At 36.9% G+C, this 23,115-nt stretch overlaps 2 protein-coding genes and 2 long non-coding RNA genes across 5 annotated transcripts; all 4 read right to left on the bottom strand.

Annotated features, from left to right (window-relative positions):
- Nucleotides 1-1,638: 1,638 nt before the first annotated feature.
- Nucleotides 1,639-2,228, bottom strand: LOC128128749 (uncharacterized). Its single transcript, XR_008226770.1, has 3 exons — nucleotides 2,170-2,228; nucleotides 1,992-2,079; nucleotides 1,639-1,870 (listed from the first exon to the last, which is right to left on the bottom strand). It is a non-coding gene; the product is annotated as an uncharacterized LOC128128749 (long non-coding RNA).
- An 83-nt stretch (nucleotides 2,229-2,311) lies between these two features.
- Nucleotides 2,312-2,715, bottom strand: LOC128128808 (uncharacterized). Its single transcript, XR_008226855.1, has 3 exons — nucleotides 2,697-2,715; nucleotides 2,489-2,605; nucleotides 2,312-2,381 (listed from the first exon to the last, which is right to left on the bottom strand). It is a non-coding gene; the product is annotated as an uncharacterized LOC128128808 (long non-coding RNA).
- Nucleotides 2,716-3,166: 451 nt separating this feature from the next.
- On the bottom strand, nucleotides 3,167-4,493 carry LOC128128807 (DEAD-box ATP-dependent RNA helicase 16-like). Of its 2 annotated transcripts, none has more exons than XM_052767592.1 (6): nucleotides 4,437-4,493; nucleotides 4,175-4,343; nucleotides 3,943-4,071; nucleotides 3,770-3,870; nucleotides 3,560-3,659; nucleotides 3,167-3,232 (listed from the first exon to the last, which is right to left on the bottom strand). In XM_052767592.1, exons 2-6 carry the CDS (start codon nucleotides 4,175-4,177, stop codon nucleotides 3,185-3,187), a joined length of 381 nt encoding a protein of 126 aa, XP_052623552.1. In that variant the 5' UTR covers nucleotides 4,178-4,343; nucleotides 4,437-4,493; the 3' UTR covers nucleotides 3,167-3,184. The 2 variants fall into 2 exon arrangements, with proteins under 2 accessions (XP_052623552.1, XP_052623553.1); XM_052767593.1 differs by having other exon boundaries at nucleotides 4,175-4,324; nucleotides 4,437-4,491.
- Nucleotides 4,474-5,803, bottom strand: LOC128129295 (ATP-dependent Clp protease proteolytic subunit 5, chloroplastic-like). Its single transcript, XM_052767913.1, has 4 exons — nucleotides 5,575-5,803; nucleotides 4,825-4,956; nucleotides 4,625-4,739; nucleotides 4,474-4,524 (listed from the first exon to the last, which is right to left on the bottom strand). The coding sequence occupies exons 1-4, from the start codon at nucleotides 5,679-5,681 to the stop codon at nucleotides 4,474-4,476; spliced, it is 405 nt and encodes a 134-aa protein (XP_052623873.1). The 5' UTR covers nucleotides 5,682-5,803.
- Between the last annotated feature and the right edge of the window lie 17,312 nt (nucleotides 5,804-23,115).

Here is a 23,115-nt window from a genome sequence, read left to right as displayed (position 1 = left end):
AAATGTGGGAACCGAACCCGAGTGTTCGGTTTATTTCGGTTGAGAAAACTTTGGAACCGAACCCGAGCGTTCGGTCTATTTCGGGTGAGAAAAATTTTGGAACCGAACCCGAACGTTCGGTCCATTTCGGTTTCCCGAAAAATAAGTTTAAAAAAGAAAAGAACTTTGACAATAAGATAAATGAAGTTTGGAAAAATAATACAAAAGATTTACAACCAAGAAAACCACCTTTGAGTGATAGGCGAAGATCAGATGATTCAACCGAACCCGAGCGTTCGGTTCATTTCGGTATACCAGATCAAGACCCGAACCCGAGCGTTCGGTCTATTTCGGCATACAAGAGACCGGAACCCGAACGTTCGGTCTATATCGCTTCTTGCTTTTGATCTTGAGAGGTAATTTTTGGTACTGACTCCGATTCCATCATTCCAAGCCCTTGTAGAATTTTGTTAAAAGATGCTTCAGGAAGAGCTTTGGTGAAGATGTCAGCCAGTTAATCAGTGGTTCGAACAAAATGAATTTCGACATTCCCATGTTCCACATGATCCATAATGAAGTGACACCTCAGTGCGATGTGCTTAGTCTTGGAATGTTGCACTAGGTTATGACAGATCCTAATTGCACTTTCAGAGTCACAATATAGTGGGATCTTTTTCATATTGAGTCCATAGTCCCGGAGTTGGCTTTGGATCCAAATCACTTGAGATGTACAGGAGGCAGCTGCGATGTATTCTGCTTCAGCGGTAGACAAAGATACACAAGTCTGTTTCTTTGATTGCCAGCTAAACAACTTCCCGACAAGGAATTGGTAGCCTCCTGTGGTGCTTTTCCTGTCTAGTCCACAACCTCCAAGGTCTGCATCTGAGTAGGCTTGAACGAAGAAACCTGAGTTTGATGGATACCATAAACCGAGAGAGGTAGTTCGTTTGAGATATCGGAGTATGTTCTTTACTACAAGCATATGAGGCTCACGAGGATTTGCCTGAAATCTAGCACAATAACAAACAGAAAACATTATATCAGGCCTGCTAGCAGTAAGGTACATTAGAGAACCGATCATCTGGCGATATAGCGTAATATCGACTGCTGGCTTATCCATGGATGGAGTGAGCTTGGTGCCGAACGCCATTGGAACTTTAACCTTTGAGTCTCCCATCATGCCGAATTTAGCAAGGAGAGTCTTGGTGTAGGCACTACTAGAAAAAAAGCCTTTTACGACGCTCATTGCGCGTCGTAAAACGCTCAGACGACGCGCAAATGCGTGTCAAGGAAGGCCCTGTCATAAAGAGAGACGACGCGCTTTTGCGCGTCGTCTATAGACGACGCGCATTTACGACGCGCATTTATGACGCGCATTTACGACGCGCGGTTACGACACGCAATGAGTATCAAGGAAGGCCCTGTCATAAAGGAAGACGATACGCATTCGCGTGTCGTAACCTTATGACGCGCGTGTTAATGACACGCAATGCGTATCAAGAAAGCCTCTGTCAAGAAAGGCCATGTCATAAATGAAGATGACACGCATGTTTGCGTATCATAATTTTAAATGTTAAAAAAAAAATATTTTTTATAGATTTACTAATTTTCAAATTAAATTTGCATTTAATGCCTCACAATATAAAATAAAATATCATATACAAAAAATATAATCCATTTCATAAAATTTAATGTCTTACAATTCTATTTGTTACAATATATAAATTTACATGATGTGTAGTGGAACAAACAATGAGATACGCATACAATGGAGATGGATAACAAGACATCAAAAAGGAAAAAGAAGGGCAAAAAAGTAAAATACGAGGCCACGCATGAGAAGCTCAGCTACTTTAGCAGCAACTGTGTTACGTGCAGCATCCTTGCTAGCCTGAGAATGAGATGCATATCAAAATATCAAAGTTGTTAAGTAACTAGTTCCTTTTGTTTACTTTCCCAAATATTTTTTAAACATCATTTATCCGTACAGCACTCAAAGTAAGAAGACATACCTCACCCCTTATCAGCAATGGGTTTCTTCCCTCATCAATTAGGACATAATCAAGTTCATCAACTATTGCAAAATGCAATGGTTTTGGCCTGATAAACATTGTGCTATTATTAATCCAAGAGACACTTCAAATGAAATCTGCCTTAGTAATTAGTATTAGTATAAAAATGTGGTAATACCATCTCATAACAAGTTGCAATTACAGACGATAAAATCCCAACAAGCATCTACAGTGAAAACATATTAATCCAAGGGCAAATATGTAATTTTATATTCATGTCTAAAAAAAGCATACCATGGAATAAGGAGCATACGAGAAGTCTGAAACTCCATAATGCAAACCATCAACAATAAAAGCAAAAGCATTCAAAGGCTGACTAGCACTCACAAACTTTTTTCACAAAATCAAAACGCATCAGAAATATATATATATATATATATATATATATATATATATATATATATATATTAACAACAAGGGTATTATAGGGAGTTTACCAAAACCCCGGTTCTAGCAATCGCCAATACTCCAATGTCCTTAGTGAACAGTGTGACTATGGAACCAAATGAAACTCCCAATATTGCAGCCAAAGTAACACCCATCACAAAACCAATCTAAAGAAAATAATAAAACATTAATTAACTTTTATAAAATAAAAACATCTTTATATATTATATAAACAAAATAATTATTAATTAACATTACAGTCAACACGAAGTATGTGCTATCCTTCACAGATCTATAATTCCCTTTTGAAACCGAACTAGCAATCAACGCCTAAAACAAAACAAAACAAAAAAATGGTTAAGAAGTCAACTAACTGACAAATAGTCAAACATTTTCCTTAAACTATATGTCAAGTCAAGTCAAAGTCAACATTTGGTGAATTTATACCTGACCAGATGCAGCCAACGCATCTGTAATAAGGGAAACTGCCAACCAAACTTGCAGACATATATGATGAAGCAGTAGAGTAGAGTACCTTGAGCATTTCATTTTGTGCTGTCAGCAACTGGTCCCGCCCTTGCAACTGTACCATACTCATGTTACCAGCAAGTATGTATGCTTCTTTCCCGCCCAGGAAATTTGTTTTCTTTATTCATTTAAGAACCAAAACCCTAAAAAACATTATATAGAATTATAAAAACTTCAAGAAAAGTCAAAGGGAATAATACCTCAAGAATATGTAGACGTCAATTCACAGGCAATTCAGCATTTAACACAGCAGATTTTATACCAAACTGTCAAAAAATATATAAAAAGTTTTATTAAAATCTATAATAGGTAAAAAAAAAAGATTAATTTAATGGAAAAAATAATACTTGCTCAAAGTTTTAGTCTAAAACTTGTGTCAATTGTATTTGTAAATATAAAGACTTTCTTTTGAACAAGATCCAACTTCAAAATTGCAAGAATGTAAAGAAGCTTATCTCGATAACTACATTGTATCTAAATATAAAAGTAAAAGAAATAAATAAAGATTCAAGAAACTATAAAATGTATTAAAGAAATGCCCTAAAATAAGTTTGTTAAATAAGTATACAAGATTTTAGCTCTTAAGCTCTTACCCAAAATTGCTGAACATTTTTGGGGACAATTTCGTCCTTTCCATCACCAACTTCTGCTAAAGTAAGAATATAGGGATTGTGTAGATAAAGCTTCTTCAAGCTTTCAACGTCATCACTGCAAAAATTTCATCAGAATTAATTGAATGAAGAAATTGCAGGGGTAGAAATGGAAATACCATCTTATAAGAAGTGATAATGACACAAACAAACCTTGAGGTAGCAGCCATGAGAAGGCATTGACATCTTTTAGGAATGTGAGTTTTGAGATCTTTGAGATTCTTTTCATATCCATATGTAAAAATAAGATCTGCCTGATTTACTAACATGAATCAGTACTTTAATAAAGAGTATTATAAATGTTACAGAAAGAAAAGAATCCATACCTTATCAAGAATAATAATTGAAAGATAATCATGAACGGATTTTGCTTGAAGAACACCTGATGAAAGACATCTTTGGACACAAGCTGGAGTAGAAACAAAGATATAAGGAGGCCCTGACAATGCTGTCGCCTGAAAATTGGAAAACAAAAGCAAAAATTACCAATTTACCGTTGATCTTTATAATATTGAAGAACAGAATTGGATTTTGTATAAAAAATTTACAAAAACTAACCATTTCAGAGAAACTTGGTTCACCCGTTAACTGAAACTTTATTTGGCAACATCATTTTTGCAAGAGGAAGTAATGCCCCTTGAGAAATCAGAATTTGTCTCGGTTCTTCACCTTCTCCTGCAACATTTCCTAATGCTTAAGCACACTGCTCTGCAACAGGCACTGAACTCTTTTTTGGATAACAATTACAAAATTAGAATTACGCCATTGAAGTGATATGAAAAAATCAAGAAATATTAAAAACTAAGTACTTAACACTAACCTCCAATTTGAGCAATGAGTAAAGGTAATGCAGGCAATTAAGCTCTTGTTTCTTTAGTAATAATAGCTCCACCACAACGGATAATTCTCTATAAACACCACAACATACAGGTATATTATGTAAAGAAAGTGAAGTAAGAAGTCACAGGTGTAAGTAAGGCTGCTAAAGATAAAGATGAAGCAACTCACATATTGAAAAAGCTGACTGATAACACTCTGGAACCGTTCTTGCATCATTGGGGGTGGCCCTTGACCTTGTGCATATGCCGGGAAGTAGGGTGATGATGGAACTTGTACATCCTCCCTGTGAATTCAATATTTTTATCATTACTATTTACCAAAACAGACTGAAAAAAAAACACCATAATAATCAATAATCCTATTCCTACCTAATGGACCATACTCCCTGCCTCAAATTCTTGTTCACTGATGATGAATAATCACCAGAATAAACAGCTTTCACTGAAGAAGAAGAACAAGTCCCAACACTTTTCTGATTACTTCTCAATTTACTTGCTTTCCTGCAATGCAATCAGTAAACCTCATCATCACATTTTCTCCATCCCCAAAATTAACCTACCACTTATGAATCTGTTATTATTTTATATAACAAATGCATATTTTTATTCATTCTATTTCTCACATGTTCAGTTTAACCCAAAAAACCAACCCTGTGTTTTCCTGTGAAATTAGTGTTTTCCAATCAAGATATATCATCTACTTCCAAGAAATCCATTAATAGTCAATATCAACATTTTATAGAATGAATTTAAACCCTTGGAGTAGAAGATTTTTGTTTATTTGGGCATGGTCAGTATCAAACTCCTTGAATTTTAAGGACCGAGAAATTGACTTACTTTGGTGTAGAAGGATATAAAAAGTTAGTCTTTAGTTAAGTGTCAACAGAAAGAAACGATAGGCAAGGAAGGATTTTCTTCGTTTCTATAATTCTATTTTAACGAGCAAGCGCACTTCAGGTTATTAATCATCAAGTTCTTAGCTTCAATAGAGCCCAGCAACCCCAAGTAATAAATCTTCACAATGAGTAATTTATCCAATTGAAAATCACTGAAGAATTTTAACAAGAAACACTCACACGCACAGAGACACTTTTTTATATAAAGAGTAAAATTTGATACCTGGAAGGAAGGGGGTGGAAGTTCTGTTCAGATATGGAACTAGGGCTTTTTGTAGAAGAGAATGCGAGAGAGTTAAATCTGAGAGAGGGGATGCAGGATTGTGCCATTTTTGTTTATCGATATGAGAGGTCGCTGTGTTTTTGTGGAGGAAGAGATGGTTGCTTATCCGTTAAACGACGACGACGATGCGACGGAGTGAGGCAGGCAATTAGCTATTATTACTAAAGAAACAAGAGCTTAATTATCCGTTGTGGTGGAGCTATTATTTCTTGTTTCTTCAACCTCGAACTTGAGCCCTATAGCTCCTCACAACCCCTTGACAACCTTTGAACGCCACCTCACACCCTCACCTGCAAATAAAAAAAGAAATAATAAGAAGGGAGAAGAAGGGTTGTGATCGAGCTAGAGGAAGAAAAGAGGAAGAATACGCACATCATTTCTTTCTTCTTTCTTCTTTTCGCTCTCCAACTCTGGCTATAAATACGAAAGCGCAAGAGATATTGAGAGGAGTGAGCGGGGTACTTCAAAATTTTGGGGGATTTTCCATGTTTCTAGTGGTGGCGGCTGCTAGGTTTTACAGAGAGTAGTAGGGGAGAAAATGAAAGAAGATATTACTATTTCAAATGTGTTATGTTTTATTAGGGTTTGCACATAGAAGGAAGTGAAAGTCGATCGGAGAAGAAGGGGTTTGCAGAGAGAAAGAAGGGAGAGAATGAAGTTGATTTGGCGGGTGTAGAGAGTAGAGAGGAAGAGGAAGCGGGTGTTCAAAATTTTGGGGGATTTAGTTTCCCCCCTGATTCCCAGAAACGCGTGTTTATTAAAATTATAAAGCGACATTTGTAGAGGACGCCCTTTTTATTATAGGTGCCCTCCGTGTTTTTAATATTTTTACATCAGACACTAATTTAAGGGCACTCAGTAATGCGCGACCTAAATCCTTAAAATTTTTGAAGAGATGACACTTTTTTAATGTCGCTCTCTAATGCGTAACATAAATCAAAGAGCGTCGTGTTTTGCGCGTCGTAAAAGGTCTTTTTTCTAGTAGTGAGGCTTCCTGGTTAATAAAGATGCCTTCGGGTCCCTGTCTAATATTTAAGCCAAGGAAAAAGTTAATAGGACCCATTGAGCTCATTTCAAATTTAGTCTCCATCAGCTTTCTGAATTCAGCCGTTAAGCTAGGATTCGTTGAGCCGAAGATGATATCATCGACATAAATTTGAACAATCATAAGGTGGTTACCTTCCTTCTTACGAAAGAAGGTTGGGTCAACCGAACCTTGTTTGAATTTGGACATCTTTAAAAATTTGGTTAGCGTTTCATTCCAGGCTCTAGTTGCTTGTTTCAGTCCATATACCGCTTTGTCCAGAATATAGCAGTGATTAGGGTACTTTTCATTCACAAATCCCGGAGGTTGCTCCACGTACACCGTTTCTTCAAGTTCTCCATTTAGAAATGTGCACTTCACGTCCATTTGGTAGACCTCAAAGTCCTTGTGTGCAGCATAGGCAAGAAATATTCGAACAGATTCCAGTCTAGCTATAGGAGCAAAAGTTTCCTCAAGACCCATTTGAGACCAACAACCGAGGCATCTTGAGGAGTTGGAATGAGGCGCCAAACTTTATTTCTTTCAAACTCATTAAGTTCGTCTTGCATAGCTTGAACCCAATCAGAGTGATCAAGAGCAGTATTTACTGTCTTCGGTTCAACTTTTGAGACGAAAGAGTTAAACATGCAGAACTCTACTTTTGAGAATAGAGATGCTTGCTTTGCCTTCAGTTGAGATCGGGTCAGGACCTTTTCAGAGACATTTCCCACTACCTGTGAAACAGGATGATCTCTTGTCCATTTGACAAAAGGAGGGTAATTCGGATCATAGGATGGATCCAATTCAACATTTACCATCTCTTCTAATTCAGATTGACTGTCATCGTCGTAAAACATATCAGCATTCTCCCCCTCGACTGATGAGCTTTCAGGGGTATCTTGACTTTCTGGCGCTACAAGAGTTTCGGGAGCATTTGGGCTTTTGGTAGCAATAGTACCTTCGGGTGCAGTAGAGCTTTCGGGAGCAGCTGGAGAAGAGTTCTCCCCCTCAACTTGTGAACTTGGCTGTTTTGAAGAAGATGGTTTCTCCCCCTCAACTGAAGCACTGTGCTGAGAAGGTTCAGTTGGAACTGATTCTCCTTCACCTAGTCGTTTGGCAGTGTCATCGGCGATTTGCTTCAGATGATCAACTTTGTTATCTGTTGCATTGGCTTCTGAGAGAGTAGCCTTCTTCGATTCATCGAATAACTCCACAAATTGCTCAAACAAATTTGCAATCGAGGCTGTGACTTGGCCTGTTTGAGAAAAGATTTCTCCAACTGATTCTTCTGTGGCCTTCAGCTTCTTGACATAGCTGTCATCGAAAGTCACATAATACGTTTCTTCAATCTTCCTCGAACGCTTGTTTAAAACCCTGTATGCTTTCGAAGTGAGAGAATATCCCAGAAAAATCCCTTCATCGGCTTTTACGTCGAACTTGTTACGATGTTCTTTAGAATTGAAGATAAAGCATCGTGAGCCGAATACGTGGAAGAATTTGACGTTTGGCTTTCTGTTGTTGATGATCTCATAAGGAGTAAGAGTGAAACGCTTATTGAGATAGGATCTGTTCTGCGTAAAACATGCTGCAGCAATAGCATCAGCCCAGAAATATAGAGGTAGAGAAGCAAAACTTAGCATGGTTCGGGCCGCCTCACACAAAGATCGGTTTCGTCTTTCGACAATTCCGTTTTGTTGAGGGGTGTAGGGAGCTGAGAAGTTGTGACTGATTCCTTTTTCTGCTAAAAAGTCTTCAAATTCTTTATTCTTGAACTCCAGCCCATTGTCGCTTCTGATGTTGCGAACGACTTTCCTCAGCTGCACTTCGACCTGCTTGATAAACATCTTTAGCTTGAGAGTTGCCTCAGATTTGTGCTTCAGAAAGAACACCCATGTAAAATGTGAAAAGTCATCAACAATAACAAGAATATACTTGCTACCACCAATGCTTTCGATAGACGATGGACCACACAAGTCAATGTGAATCAACTCAAGTGGTTCAACAACTTTAGTGTTTATGATGGATGGGTGACTTTGACGACTATGCTTCCCCATTTCATACGCATCACACAAATGTTCTCGATCGAACTTGAGCAATGGAAGACCCCGAACATGACCTCCCGTGACAAGTTTGTTGATATCCTTGAAATTGAGATGGGAGAGCCTTCGGTACCACAGCTAGCTTTCGTCAGAATGTGCTTTGGATAATAGACAGATAGCTGGATTTCCTTTGATAGGTTTGAGATTGAGAGGAAACATTTCGCCTTTGCACTCTGATTTGAGAATCACTCTTTTTGTTTTCTTCTCTATTATTTCCGAACCCTCATCATCAAATGAAACTTTAAGACCGGTACCTCCAACAAGTTGAGATACACTGATGAGGTTATGCTGTAGGCCTTCAACATATGCAACTTTTCAAATCGTGAAGTCTCCATTTGTAATCATCCCATAACCTTTTATTGTGCCGTATGAGTTGTTCCCGAATTTGACATTCCCACCATTTGGAAGAGATCGAAATTCCCTCAGCTCTTCCTTCCTCCCTGTCATGTGACATGAGCAGCCACTGTCAATATACTATTCTTCGTCGAACTGCTCGTCACTGATAACCTGCAAAAATCAAGCAGATTTAGGAACCCAAAGTTTCTTGGGTCCACGTGAGCCTTTCACAGGAACAGGAATAGCAAGAGAGATGTCAACAAGATATGTTCTTTTTATTAAAGTTGTTTCATCTTTCTTTTTAATGGTGAATTAATTTTGTTGGGATTTGTTACAGACGGTTTGGGTTCAGGATTTGACGTTTGGGCCTTGGCATGCTTTTGAGCATTCTTGACTAAGGAAACCTTCGATTTTCTTTCAAATCTGCTGAATGTTTTGGATTTTGAGTTTGAACAGAATTGGATTTAGAATGGGGTTGAGAAGAATTAGAACGAGAGAAGTTAGACTGAGAAGTTTTCTTGACTTGAGGTTCTAGGTGCCCCTTTTGTTTTTGGTCATTAGTGGGACCGAACCCTGAACCTTGATTGCTTTTGCTCTCGGAACCGAACCTATGCTTTCGGTAGCTGGTGTTCTCTGAACCGAACCTTTCCCTTCGGTTGTTATTCCCTTCAGAACCGAACCTGTCCTTTCGGTTGTAACTTCTTTCTTGCGTCCTCATAGTACTTTTCTCTGACTTGGAATTTTTGTCATGATAAGAGAAATGGGCGTTTTGAGATTGCCAAAACTGTTTTCGTTCTGAGAGATTCTTCTTGTATCTCAGATTCCTTTGCTGCTTCTGATCCTTTACTTGCTTCGGCTGTCGGTGGATGCTGGCTTTTTGCTTTTGCTTTTTGCCAGCTGGTTCACTTTGAACTGATGATGTTTCACTCAAAGGAGTGACTTCTTCTACATGAACTTCTTTTGTACCACTAGTACTTGGCACGTCGAAGTTATCAGGCTTGTTTAGCGGCTCCGGCACATATCTGCCTTTGGTTTTCCAGGAAGTCCGTTCTGACAGACCAACAGTTTCGTCTGCATTATCTATAAGAGCAGACCAGAAGAACTCATCACAACCATCTGCATTATCTTCGTTTACAATGGCTGTGAGTTCGGCTGTCTGATGTTCGGTTACTCCTGTGACCTTATATACCTGATTTGGTGTTGTTCTCACCTTTTGGTACACAACAGCCTTTTCTTCTAGAATCGGGGACTTATTTTGGGACAAACGAGCAAACTCCACAGAATTTTCAGAAATAAGATTTTTGTGGTTTTCGGGTTCGCTCTTGATAAACTCAGAACAGTCAACTTCATCCTCTACAGAAATTTCACTCATATCATCATCCTCATTAAGCTCAAACGCGTTTTCAACATCTGTTTTATTTTCTGAGCTCAAGTTGGCATTCAATGAGTCAAATTTTTGTATGGTTTCGGTCCTTAGTTTTAGTTTATCATTTTCATCCAAAAGGTTTTTCAGCATGTCCTTATGGTCCTTGGATTTTATGAAAGATTCAATTTTGTCTAAACCATACATGTAGGTTGGATTCACATCATCAGACGAAACTACACTTTCGCAATTATATGCTTCAGCGTCGATTTCATCTTCCTTAAATTCAAGAAAGGGTAAAATCATGCGATGAATTTTCTGCCCTATTTCACAGTTCAAATGAAGTTGAGTGATGTTAGAATAAAGACGCTTAGCAATTAAACAAAACACATTTCTTTGTTTCAAAAGCTTCAAATTGTCTCTTTGTAAATAAATGTTTTCGTGTTTGGATTTAATCAGCTCCGACTCCTTCAGCTCTATCCACATCCTCCGTTCCTCACTCTTTGATGATACCCTGCTTATTTGGTCAGTTAGGTTAGAATTGGTGACCCATGTTTGAGTTAAACTGCTATCTAGATTTGAGATTCTTGAGTTTAAGCTTTTCAATTCTTTTTCATATGAGTTTTGTGGGACTTTATATGAAATAAAAACGGATTGTACCTTCTTGATTAATTCATCAAGCTCATTGAATTGCACGCTGAGAGGTTTTGCTGTGAAGCATAAGTCCTCTCGCTCCTTCGTTTCTTCATTCCCACCGTCTGTATTGTATCCCCTCATTTGAGATACATCCGTCACCATCAAGCACTTCCCATTGCTTTCTTCGCCTCTAGCTACATACGCCTTTCCATGAGATGGCTTCCTGACTTCATCATCCTCTGATTCGGTTGACCAGACCTGCACACCACCGAACTCATCATCCGCTGTCGAACCCTGCACAATTAAAGCATTCATTGAAGGGTTAGCAGTTACTTTCTTTCTCTTGATATCTTCCAGCTTTTTCATCAGCACAGCCTCTTCATCATTTTCCTCGTCCTTCTCTGCCATTTTCTTCAAGACACAGTCTTTGGCATAGTGGTTCTTTCCTCCACAGTAGTAGCAGTTCACACCAGAATCTCCTTCAGCTTTCGGCTCTTTCTTTGGTTCTTCTGCCTTCGGTTCCTCCCTCGCCTTTTCAGAACTACAACTTCCCTGCCAATTCCAATTCTTATTTGTAGGGAATCTTTTCTTAATGAACCTCTTTGGATTTGACACCATCATTGCATAATCTTCAGATGTAAGATCCTAATCTTCTAGGTTGAGATCTTCATCCTCTACTACACTTTTGCTTTTGGACAGAAGAGCCAATGATCCCAAGCTTGAAACCACACTTTTCTCTTGTAAGACTATCTTTTCTTGGGATTTCAGAATCCCTACTAGCTTTGCCAAAGAATAAGATTTGAATTGCTCATGAGCTTTAACAGTGGACACAACTGCTCTCCACTCAGATCTAAGACCATTCAAAAAGGTAACCTTTTGTTCAATCAGCTTCCTTTCTATATCGTGTTTGATCATCTTACTAAGAAGATGATTGAAGCGATCGAATGTCTGAGTAACAGTTTAATCAGGATTCTGCTTAAATTCGCCAAACTCTGATAAGAGTAAAGTCTGAATGGAATGCTCCAGATCTTCATCTGTGGAATATAACTCTCGCAGCCTATCCCAGATCTCTTTAGCAGTGCTGCATGAACTCACTAGACTGAACGTATCGGATTGAAGAGCGAATCGAATCAGTCTCAATGCTTTAATGTTGCACTGAAACTTTTCCTTTTCGTCTTGAGCAATATCCTTTACGTATTTTAACAGATCATTGTACTCTTTCTGAGTTTTAATGATTTTTGACGTTGCAGAATGAGCAAATGGTCCAGAAACTATTGCTTCCCAAATAAGGTATCCATTGTCTTCCGATCCAATGACATAATCTTCGAAGTGATGTGCCCAGACTTCATAATCCTAGGTGTAAAGAATAGGAATCTTCGTCGTTAATCCGATGTTGTTTGAGATATTGATGGGATTTGATTGTGACTCGTCCATGCTTGATCGTTTAACCTGTTTGAAAGATCAGACTTGTAATGAATAATATTAGGGCAAAACAAATAAATGCTGAGTTACGTCAATTATGGAATGACGGCTCAATAAATATTAGTTAATGTGGAATAACCCTAATCGCAAACTCTTTCACAAAAAAGATGTGTATGAATTACACAGCCTCCTGCTCTGATACCAATTGATAAGTTATTAATTAACTTGATGATCGATTAGATCTATGTAACAGGTAAGCGATGAATACAAAAACAGTAAATAAGCCAAGAATGAATCAAAATGTGTCGAATGATTAGATTACTCAATCCTCAGCAGAGCTCGACTAAGAACTTCCGCTGTAGAGGATACTTAGGGTTACAAAAACAAGAACGATAACTTTGCTGAACAAATAAACTTCTAAACATTACTGATCGTCCCCTCATTCTAAGATGCATGCAAGCACCTATATATACAAAACCCTACTAAACTCACGGATGGACAGACCCATACCGGAGAGACATATTAGACTAACTAACGAGCCCAATAGACGCAACACAAAATACGACCCAACAGTTAGGTCTTGGTAGAAGACACCCTTATATAATAGTTGGAATCATAGGGACTTCTAGGGTTTTTCAAACGTTTATAGTTGTTTTACATACATTTTCAATACTTACGATTCATATACATTTTCAATACTTACAATTCATATACATACAAATTCTTACATACAAATTAAGAAACTAAAATACTTATGATCTCACCAGCTTTAAAGGTGATACTCTCTTTCAAAATAACTTGTATCCTCAGGTCAAATATAGACAGGTGCCGATGCAAGGTTCAGGGAAGATGGTGCTCGTTCAAGACGCATCTGTCATTTTGACTTATTCTTTAGTGTTTATTATAATTTGACAGAACACACTTGTATTAAAATTATATTATTAATGCAATGGATGATGTTGTTACTTGTTTACTACTTTTCATTGTTGTGATACTGAACATGACGTCCTCCGCCCCAGAACGTTTATGTCGTTCTCGGTTTTGGGGTGTGACAATTTATAAACTACTTATAGTTTTTACATAAAATAAAGATACTTTATGTTTATTATTGTATTATCTAGCACATGTAGTATGTGTATTCTCCCCCAAAAATATGTAAAATAGGGGCCGTGACAATCACCTTAAAGTTTGGTTGCCTAGTCGTTTTGAGTATTCAATGCGAGGAACCAAGATGTGTTGCTTCGAACACGAACATCCGAGAGTAATTTAGTTTCCTAGAAAATTTTAATATAATTAATATGTGGAGGGTGTTTTGGTAATTTAACCAAGTATACTAAATTAGATAAATTAAATGGGATTAAGTTTGTTAATAATTTCCAAATAAGGGACAACAATAGTTTATTTATATTCTAAGCTTGAGTTTAGGATTTGTTTTGCAAATAAATCTCAAGGGAGGGGTGTAATTTAAATAAATGAAATGGATGTTTGCTGACATGGTCTTCATTTGCAAGGGGTTTTCATATGGGGTGGGTTTTGTACATTTTAAATTAAAGTTTAAAGGCTTTGTACTTGATTTGTAATAAAATTCGAAATAGGGTAATAGGAATTAATTTCAAAACTACGTTTGAATAATGGAGGAGGTCATCCTCCCCCTCCTCCTCCTGTGTTCATAACCATGCACCAAAAGAAAAAAACATATAGAAACGCGATCGGGACTCAACTGTGGTGGCGATCGACATAAAAATATATTGATGGTGGTGGTGCACTTACGATGAAAGGGGAGGCAGCAGCAGCAGCGTCAAAGGGTGGTGGTGCACGGTGGCAGAGGGTGGTAGCGGGGATGTTTGGTGGTGGCAGTAGGAGTCTAACGACTCTTTATGCCTTTTTTCTACCTTACTCTTGTGGTAGTTCGTCCAGCGGAATGGAGGAGATGATGGGGAAGCCTTCCAAAATAGCAACACAACAGCAGCCCCGACCGGAGGTGGTGTTCTTTGATGGTGGCAAAGGGAACTTTGGCAGTCTCCTGGTGCCATTTTTTGCCTCTTTTTGGCAGTGGTTCGATGAGGGGAAGATATGGGAGGGTGGAGAGGAGGTTGAGGTGGTTTTGGGTGGTGATCTTGATCAATGGGGGTGGTTTTGAAGGTGGTGGAGTATGGTCCTTTCGATGCTGGTGTGTGGTGGAGTTTTAAGAACCAAGAGAGGGAGAGAGGTAAGAAGAGAATGAGAGCTGGAAATGTTATGATAAATGAAGTAGGAGAGGCTCTCTTTTATATCAAAGAGTGACACGCACATGCTTGTACACCATACTCTTACAACTAGGTCTACACTTCATCTTTCCATGCTTGTACTAGTTGGTTGAGTGTACACAATCAAGAGATGGGTGAAGGGGAAAGAAAGCATGGAAGGGAGGAGAAAGGCCAAGGAAAATCAGATTTTTGGTGCCTAATGGTTCTTGGTGGGTCCCACAAAGGTGTCACACCCTCTTAAATTGCCCAAAACCCTCTAATTTTGGTGTATTGAGATCCCAATGTTGAGAAATTTTTCCAAAAGTTCCGTTAGATAGAGTCGGGTTCAAGGACTCCAAAAACCCAAATGGAATAATTGTTCGAGTTATGGAACTTCGGGAAATTACGTTTAAAGTTTCGCATCTAAATGGCTAGAACGCCCGATTTTTTGATTTTTGCAAATATTTTTGCTAAAAATATTTTGAGTAAGAAATTCAATATTAGACTGTAGCTTATGTCCAAAAACGCTCTCAAAATTTCTATCGGAGGTGTGCAAGTGCCTCAACGGATCGATTCAGTTTTAGCAGTTTAAACAAAGTCAATGTTTACTGTTTGTTTTCTTATAATCGTCGTATCTTTTGCATACGAACTCCGTTTTGAAAGTTCTTTATATTTTTGGAAACAGGGGAACATGTACTATAATATTATATTGTTTGCTTCGCTCACAATTGCTTAATACAAATTTTCAGTTTTTCAGACACATTAACTAGGGTTGTTGTTTAAGTTGTTTGATTCGTTTGCTAGGTTACACATTTGGAAGTATGATATCATCTAGTATCTTATAACAGTTGAAATGAACCCATTTATTTTACATTAGATGCACCAAAACTCAATGAGTTTAATTACAAAGAGATTTACTATGAATTAACCGTTCATAATATTAGACCTAAATTCTGGGATGTCACAATACCAGAATGTGATCATGTTGGAGCTAAAAGTGTTGGGTTTTGCGCATTCTAACACTTCCTAAGTGTACATGCAACCCTAAATACCTTGGATCTATGTTTTCTCTATTATACATGCAAATAAGAACTTTCCAAGGCTTTAATCCTAACTAGCATATTATGATGTTCTTAATCTACAAAGTACTAGTTAGAGGACATACCTTTTGATGTAGCTTGATGTCTTCAAGCTTTAAGAGCTTAGCCCCAATAGTGTGGAAGCCTCAAGTGGAATCACAAATCACCAAGACACCTTGGAAGACTTTAGAGAATATGATTACTTGGTTCTCTCTTAGTAAAATCGGCTAGCCCTCTTAGTGTATCCACACTATTGCCAATTTCACCAACCAAAGACATCTTTATATAGTATGGAGGATTAGGGTTAAACCCTAACACCCATGACCTTTCATTTCCTAGGATCCATGGGTTAAACACTCCATGGACTATCCATGAAAGCTTAGCCCAACCTAAATGAACTTGGCCCATTCCATATATATAAGAGTCCATATTTAATTAGTTCCTTTTGATCACTTAATTAATTATAAATTAATTCTTGATCAATACTAATTAAATAATATGATTCCATATTAATATATTAGAACTTATAATATATTAATATTAATCATAAACATACTATTCTCAAAAGATTATCCATATAAATTGTGTCGGTGAAGTGCAACCCAAATGGACCATGCCGGGTCGGGTCAAGTACATACCAAATATAGTTATGGACTTAGACATTAATCCAACAGTCTCCCACTTGGATAAGTCTTAAACTATTATTGCGTATGACTTCAAACCTAACTGGCAATCGTAGCTCTTAAAGCTGCTGTCGAACTCTGATCTTGTCAACGAACTTGTCCATTAGATAAGGGATCATATATTCCTCCATTCTAGATATCATATGGACTGAGACATGGATTATAATCATTCTCTCTGTCCATTTGTTGTTTCCCGATTTCCGATTTATGACGACTGACTAATTGAACAAATCAAATCAGTCCTGGCCCGGCCGAGCACTTCCATTTGTCATCATCAAATCATCGAGGGGCCCACAGATATCGCTTTTATCCCGAAGGTAAAAGGAACGGATAAACTTCGACTCATATGGCTTGTTCTACTACTTGTTGAATCATACACAAAGGCACGTTTTATAGCACCGAGTTACCAAATGCGTTTTCGTGCAATCAATGTACTATCAACTCATAGTAACAACTCATATCTCTAGGTTTGAAGAATATAAGATATTATCATCTCATGATCACTCGTGATAAAATCCATGAAGTGATTCCAATGAGCGCGGGTTGAATCCAATACTCAGAACTTATAAGCACTCATGAGTGTTGTAGCCCTTTGTCCAACACCTTAGACCTCTACAAGCCAACCCATGACAGTCTTAATTCATATCTACTTCCAACATATGACCGACTGTGGATGGTTTGAATAACTTAGTCATTCCGGAAGAATAACCTAGTTTATTCGGGAAGTCAAAACATGCAAAGTGAAACACAATAATAATTGAATCCAATATGGTATCAACTCTTTGAACATAAATAAAACACCTTTTATTTATCACCATATGATTACACATTATTCATTGTATACTGTTTCAGCTATCAACTTTATTCTTGAATTTAAAACAATAGTTGTCCCATGCTCCAAGCATGTACACTATGTTTTCTTAAACACTAGTCATGCCACACACCAAGTATGCATACTATGTTTGTCTATGATCCTTACTTTGTGAACTAGATCAATTGAACATCACTTCAATGATTCTCTTTTCACACTCCCAAATCCTTACCGCAAATGCAAGAATTCCAAATTCATGCCATTTACTGAAATCTGTTAGATTCTAAACTTATATGCATTGATCCTCTCGTAATGATTATGCACAAAGTCATAAAGACTTGGCAAAAATCATTATAGAGTATTCCAAAGGAGATCAACTCCTTGGAAATATTCTTCTTGCATTAAGTTTCCTTAATCTTACACAGATTGAAAATTCTAACTTTGAAACATTTCCAGATTCCATTTTGACTATCACTTTTGAACAAGAGTTGCCTCCTTACAGATTATGTCAATATGGTCCTTCCAGAATTATCACTATACTTCCAATTGTCCTTGAGTAACCAATCTTTGGTAAACCTTAGATTGTCCTCGACAATTGTTTAATCCTTTTAGTCATATCCAGTTCTAAACCTTTTCCCTTCTTAATGCCCCAGGCATTTGGAAAATTTTAGAAAGGATGAATATAGCACATGTAATCGATCCTATATCCGAAGTATATGGGAATCGATTCATGATGTCTCACATAAAGACTAAACCAGTCTTTTGCTATAATATTTCCATTTCAATTTGCCAAGTTCTCATAATTCAGATTATGAAAAGGGATGCCGTAATCATAATCGAATTTTAGAACACAAATAATGGACCCATATACAGAATTTCCTTATGTTGAGCCACTCCAACATGAAATTCATATATATCCTTGACTAAATGATTAAAACCGCACGATCTAAACTTATAGATTTGAGATGAAGTATAATTTCCTCTCCCTTAATTATAGCAAAACAACTTTTTCAACCCCTGCAACCTCACGAATTGAAACTTTTTGTTTTCTATAATTAACATTGCTAACTTGCAATACTTATCATAATGATCATGCTCCCACTAACATGATGATTATTAGCATAACACTTATGCTCCCACTAGCTTTGACATGTACTCAGAAATCAGCTGGACTTCTAGAAATCAATACTTCATTGACTTTCTTACCAAAGTTCAGATTTCTGATACTAGATTGTTTTGATAAAACTTTATCAAAAAATCATACACCTTCCCTTAGATAGCACACTTGTGTGTCTAAACAGTTATGAAGAGGTATGCCGTAATCATAATGGTTAGACCTTTTTGCCACTTCTCACAAGTCCATATTAGTGTGCCGGTTAACCACACGCGCTCCACTAACGACTTTGAGAATGCAAATATCACAATTGCTATCTAGATAAAATCCACTTAGTGAAAGTGTTTCCTCACCATCATTTTCATGAATCGGAGAGAAACCTTATGACACTTAGATTTAATGGTGTATGAGTTCCTACCCATATGAATTTGTCAAAACCATAATCATAAGACAAAGATAATGACAAATCCAAAACCATATGGATTGAACTCAATCTTAACTTCTTGCCACCTGGCAGCTCAAGGGCCTGCCATTGCTTCCAAGTTGTTATGCAACAAACTGAGAACTCTAAGAACTCATATGCAAAGCCAACTTTAACTGGAATGGGCACAGAATATGTCAACAGGATAGGTTATAAACCTCAATTCGTGTGCTAGTGAAGAACTTTAGGTTTTATTCTTGATTAGTTCTCGAGACTTTCAAGACCTTTAAGACTCCCACTGTCCTCTTGACCTATAAGACTCCCACTGTCCTCTTGACCTATAAGACTCCCTTGTCAAATATCCAAGAGATAGTGAGGATTCTAATCAAGAAAAACACTTTACCCAATTGGCCTAAGTTGGTCTTTGTTTTATCCAAAACATCACAACTTACCAATTTCAAATGTACAAGAGTAGAAAACTTTTACTCTTACATTTGACAAGTGTTTTAAACCTTCTTTAAGACATGTCACTCAAATGACAATCTTGGAGTATGACTCTAAGACTTGTATTGGAACGAAGTATGACTCATCTTCTTGATTTAACCATTTCAACAATTCAAGATCCTCTTCTTAGTCATAAGAATGCACTAAGATTTCCTTAGAGAGCTAATTTTGATATGGTTTCTTAATCATTAAGATGATCTCAAAACTGATACTAAAGTACTCTCCCATCTTTTCAGATATGAGAAACTTTTATCCTTCTGCCTAATTTGATTCTTCTTAACGATCTTTAGTGGTGGACTTAATCAGTGCACAAGAATGTGTACTCGATCCCTAAGTCCTTTACTTGACTCACACATCCATGTGAACAAGTAATTAGTCTTAATTTTCCAAAACTTGAAAGTTCTCATTCATCATGCTATACAACTTGCATGATTCCAAGTTCCGGTCCAATTGAACCTTGGATGATGAGAATCTTTCCTTATTTGGTAAATTTAGACATTACCACAAATGAAAGAATCGATTTCATATTTCCACTCTTGCTCTTAACGGAATTATATAAGCAACAATTTTTCCTCAAATGCCATTGTAAGGATATTTTAAAATAAATAAAATCAAAAAATTTTCTTTTATTTTAAAACTTTGCGGAAAAACTATCCTTACAATCCATATGAAAACTTGTTGTTATCTATTCCTAAGCAATATCTCATAACTCCTAAGAAGTAGCTCAAGAATCCGATTTTTCAAACTATGCGATAGAAATCCATCTATGCGATCAGATTCAGCATATTCTTCCTTTAAGTTTCTTCACATTCCTTTGATTCTTAAACCATCACCATGCGACCCGGTCACATCATGTATCAAGAATCTCAGAATAGAAACTTAACAGAGTTAGATAGTGGATTTTACCTGAAGTAGAGTCAAACTTATTGACTTTAACATCCTTAGGTAAATTTGGCAGCTTCGCAACCAATGCCCTTTCTTTGGCAATACAAACATATGGACCCTTTGATAATGGTACACAGGACTATCACAGACTTAGCTTTTCTCTTTACCATTTGGTCAACCGAGTTGACTATAGCCGATCCCTTTCCATTGGGAAGAGAATGCTTTACTGGATATCCAATGTCATCATTGTCAATGTCCATAAAGTTTTAGGAAGTTGATCTTAGCAAATAGATAAGATCATTAAGGGTCTTGTCATAGTCTGTTTCATAGGTGTCCCAAAGGAACTCACTATGTGACTTAGAAAGTGATTGAACCACCAACTTTCTCAAGACTTTGACACCCAACTCTCCCGGCTTGTCAATATGTGACTACATCTCCAAGATGTGATCACACCTAGACCTTGCCTTGCCAATAGGGCTTGAGTGACCTTAAACTTTTCAAGAACTTGTGGGTTAGGGAGAATAGTTGGAGGAGGAGAAAGAAGTATGATATCCATGGGACATCATCTTCATTAGGAAACCTTGTTTCAAGAGATTTGGGAAGATCATAGGTGTCTAAACCAGACATCTTTTGGGAGATATTCAAGATAGTTGATTTAAAGTCCTTAATATAACACCCAATATGAAATATTAAGGCTAGAACCCAACAAACTATTTTATAACTTAGAAGAGGTATGCCGTAATCCAAGCTATAGAATATTTGAAGGTAGGTGAATGACGATTCACCAATTTCCACCAAGATAAACGAAATGTATAATTAGGTTTTAATTGGTTTTGAAACTCCTAGATCTTTGAGATTCATTGAACTTTTCAAAGGCATGTTTCAATCTCGAGTGTGCCCTTCAGGTTTTGTGACTGGGATGCCGAGGATCACAAAACAAGGTGTGAAGTAACCATGCAAATCACTTGGTACCCTTAATAAATTACCCCTCAATCGATGTGCCGGTTAACCACACACGCTCCATCGATACTATGATAAATATTAAGTCACCCTTTACCTACCTTGTTAAGTCCAAGTTAGTGTGCCGGTTAACCACACACGCTCCACTAACGACTTAGACAAAGTGTAAAGTGTAATTTCATGGATTAGCACCTTATTCACATTTTTCCTAAGTAACTAAGATTGGGTATTATTAAAAGTTTAGTTACTTAGTATTTTCATTAATACTTTTAATGAAGGGAGAATTATAGTCCTGTCAAACCCGTTCGGCTAACGACCCTCCACCGGTCAAGCAAGCGGTGGGTGAGAGTGGACACCCATTAAGTTGCCATTTTATAGGCAACAACCTTATACCCACCTTATAGACCGGCTTCGTGAATGAGGCGTACTAGCGGTAAGACTGACTTTACTCTTATACATATATATATTATTAACTTATAATATTATAAAGTATAAGGGTTGAATTTTAACTTTTAAAATTCTAAGGGCTAACTTGGAATTAAAGTATTCATTAGAGAAAACTTTACAAATTCCAAAACTTGAGGGCAAGTTTTGAAACTATTCAAAACTAATTAATTCCATAACTTATGTGTTTAAAGTAGTTTTAATCCAAAAACTCTTCAAGTTCCATAACTTGAGGACAAGTTATGGAAGACTTTAAACTAATAAAAGAATTAACTTTTCTTTATTTTATAACTTATGGAATTAATTAAGGTTACACCTTTTTTTATTTTATTTTTATTTTATTAAATGAAGAGACTCTTGGTCCTCCATAACTTGAGGACAAGTTATGGAGTCATAAAACCATTTAATTAGAACTAGACTCTTCATTTTGTAACCTTTGCCAATTTTTATGAGTTTTATGATTCTTAAATGTGACTTTTCATATAACTTGAGGACAAGTTACAAAAACACATTTTAGAATCAATTCTTAGATTAATTTGGATTAAAACCAACTATCACATAATTTTCATCATTAATCCAAATTCACTCATAAAACAAGATAACACAAAAAACTTTTGGTGATCCATAACTTATTCTTAAGTTATGTAATCCTTTAAAACATTAACACCAAATTTTGTAACTCCAAAAAAACTTTGAATCAATTTTTTTTTTAAAACCTTTTCAAATCCATAACTTATGGAGGTTTCAAAAAAAAAAAAAACTTTTTAGATCAAACTTTTAAAACTAATAAAATAATCATATTATTTTATCTTTTATTAAATTTGACCTAATTCAACTCATAAAGCAAATTATTCAAATTTTACAAATAATTAGTTTCTCACAAGAACAAGTAATTATCTTAAAATTTGACAAACTTCATGTGTTTTTTTTTCAACTTTGAAAATAAAATATTTGCATAAATATAACAAAAAACAACTCGTGGCTCTGATACCACTGTTGGGTTTTGCGCATTCTAACACTTCCTAAGTGTACATGCAACCCTAAATACCTTGGATCTATGTTTTCTCTATTATACATGCAAATAAGAACTTTCCAAGGCTTTAATCCTAACTAGCATATTATGATGTTCTTAATCTACAAAGTACTAGTTAGAGGACATACCTTTTGATGTAGCTTGATGTCTTCAAGCTTTAAGAGCTTAGCCCCAATAGTGTGGAAGCCTCAAGTGGAATCACAAATCACCAAGACACCTTGGAAGACTTTAGAGAATATGATTACTTGGTTCTCTCTTAGTAAAATCGGCTAGCCCTCTTAGTGTATCCACACTATTGCCAATTTCACCAACCAAAGACATCTTTATATAGTATGGAGGATTAGGGTTAAACCCTAACACCCATGACCTTTCATTTCCTAGGATCCATGGGTTAAACACTCCATGGACTATCCATGAAAGCTTAGCCCAACCTAAATGAACT

Source organism: Lactuca sativa, chromosome 9 (genome assembly GCF_002870075.4).
Source record: "Lactuca sativa cultivar Salinas chromosome 9, Lsat_Salinas_v11, whole genome shotgun sequence".
NCBI lineage: Eukaryota > Viridiplantae > Streptophyta > Magnoliopsida > Asterales > Asteraceae > Lactuca > Lactuca sativa.
This window is presented reverse-complemented; position numbering and strand designations above follow the sequence as displayed.

Coding starts and splice junctions, on each gene's coding strand:
- LOC128129295 (XM_052767913.1), bottom strand. CDS start 5,681: ATGGCACAATCCTGCATCCCCTCTCTCAGATTTAACTCTCTCGCATTC. Junction 4,740..4,824: donor CAGGGAGTATGGTCCATTAG/GTAGGAATAGGA, acceptor TTGAATTCACAG/GGAGGATGTACAAGTTCCAT. Junction 4,525..4,624: donor TCAGTCAGCTTTTTCAATAT/GTGAGTTGCTTC, acceptor TGGTGTTTATAG/AGAATTATCCGTTGTGGTGG.
- LOC128128807 (XM_052767592.1), bottom strand. Junction 3,660..3,769: donor CTCATGGCTGCTACCTCAAG/GTTTGTTTGTGT, acceptor TGACGTTGAAAG/CTTGAAGAAGCTTTATCTAC. Junction 3,233..3,559: donor AAAATGTTCAGCAATTTTGG/GTAAGAGCTTAA, acceptor ATTTTTTGACAG/TTTGGTATAAAATCTGCTGT.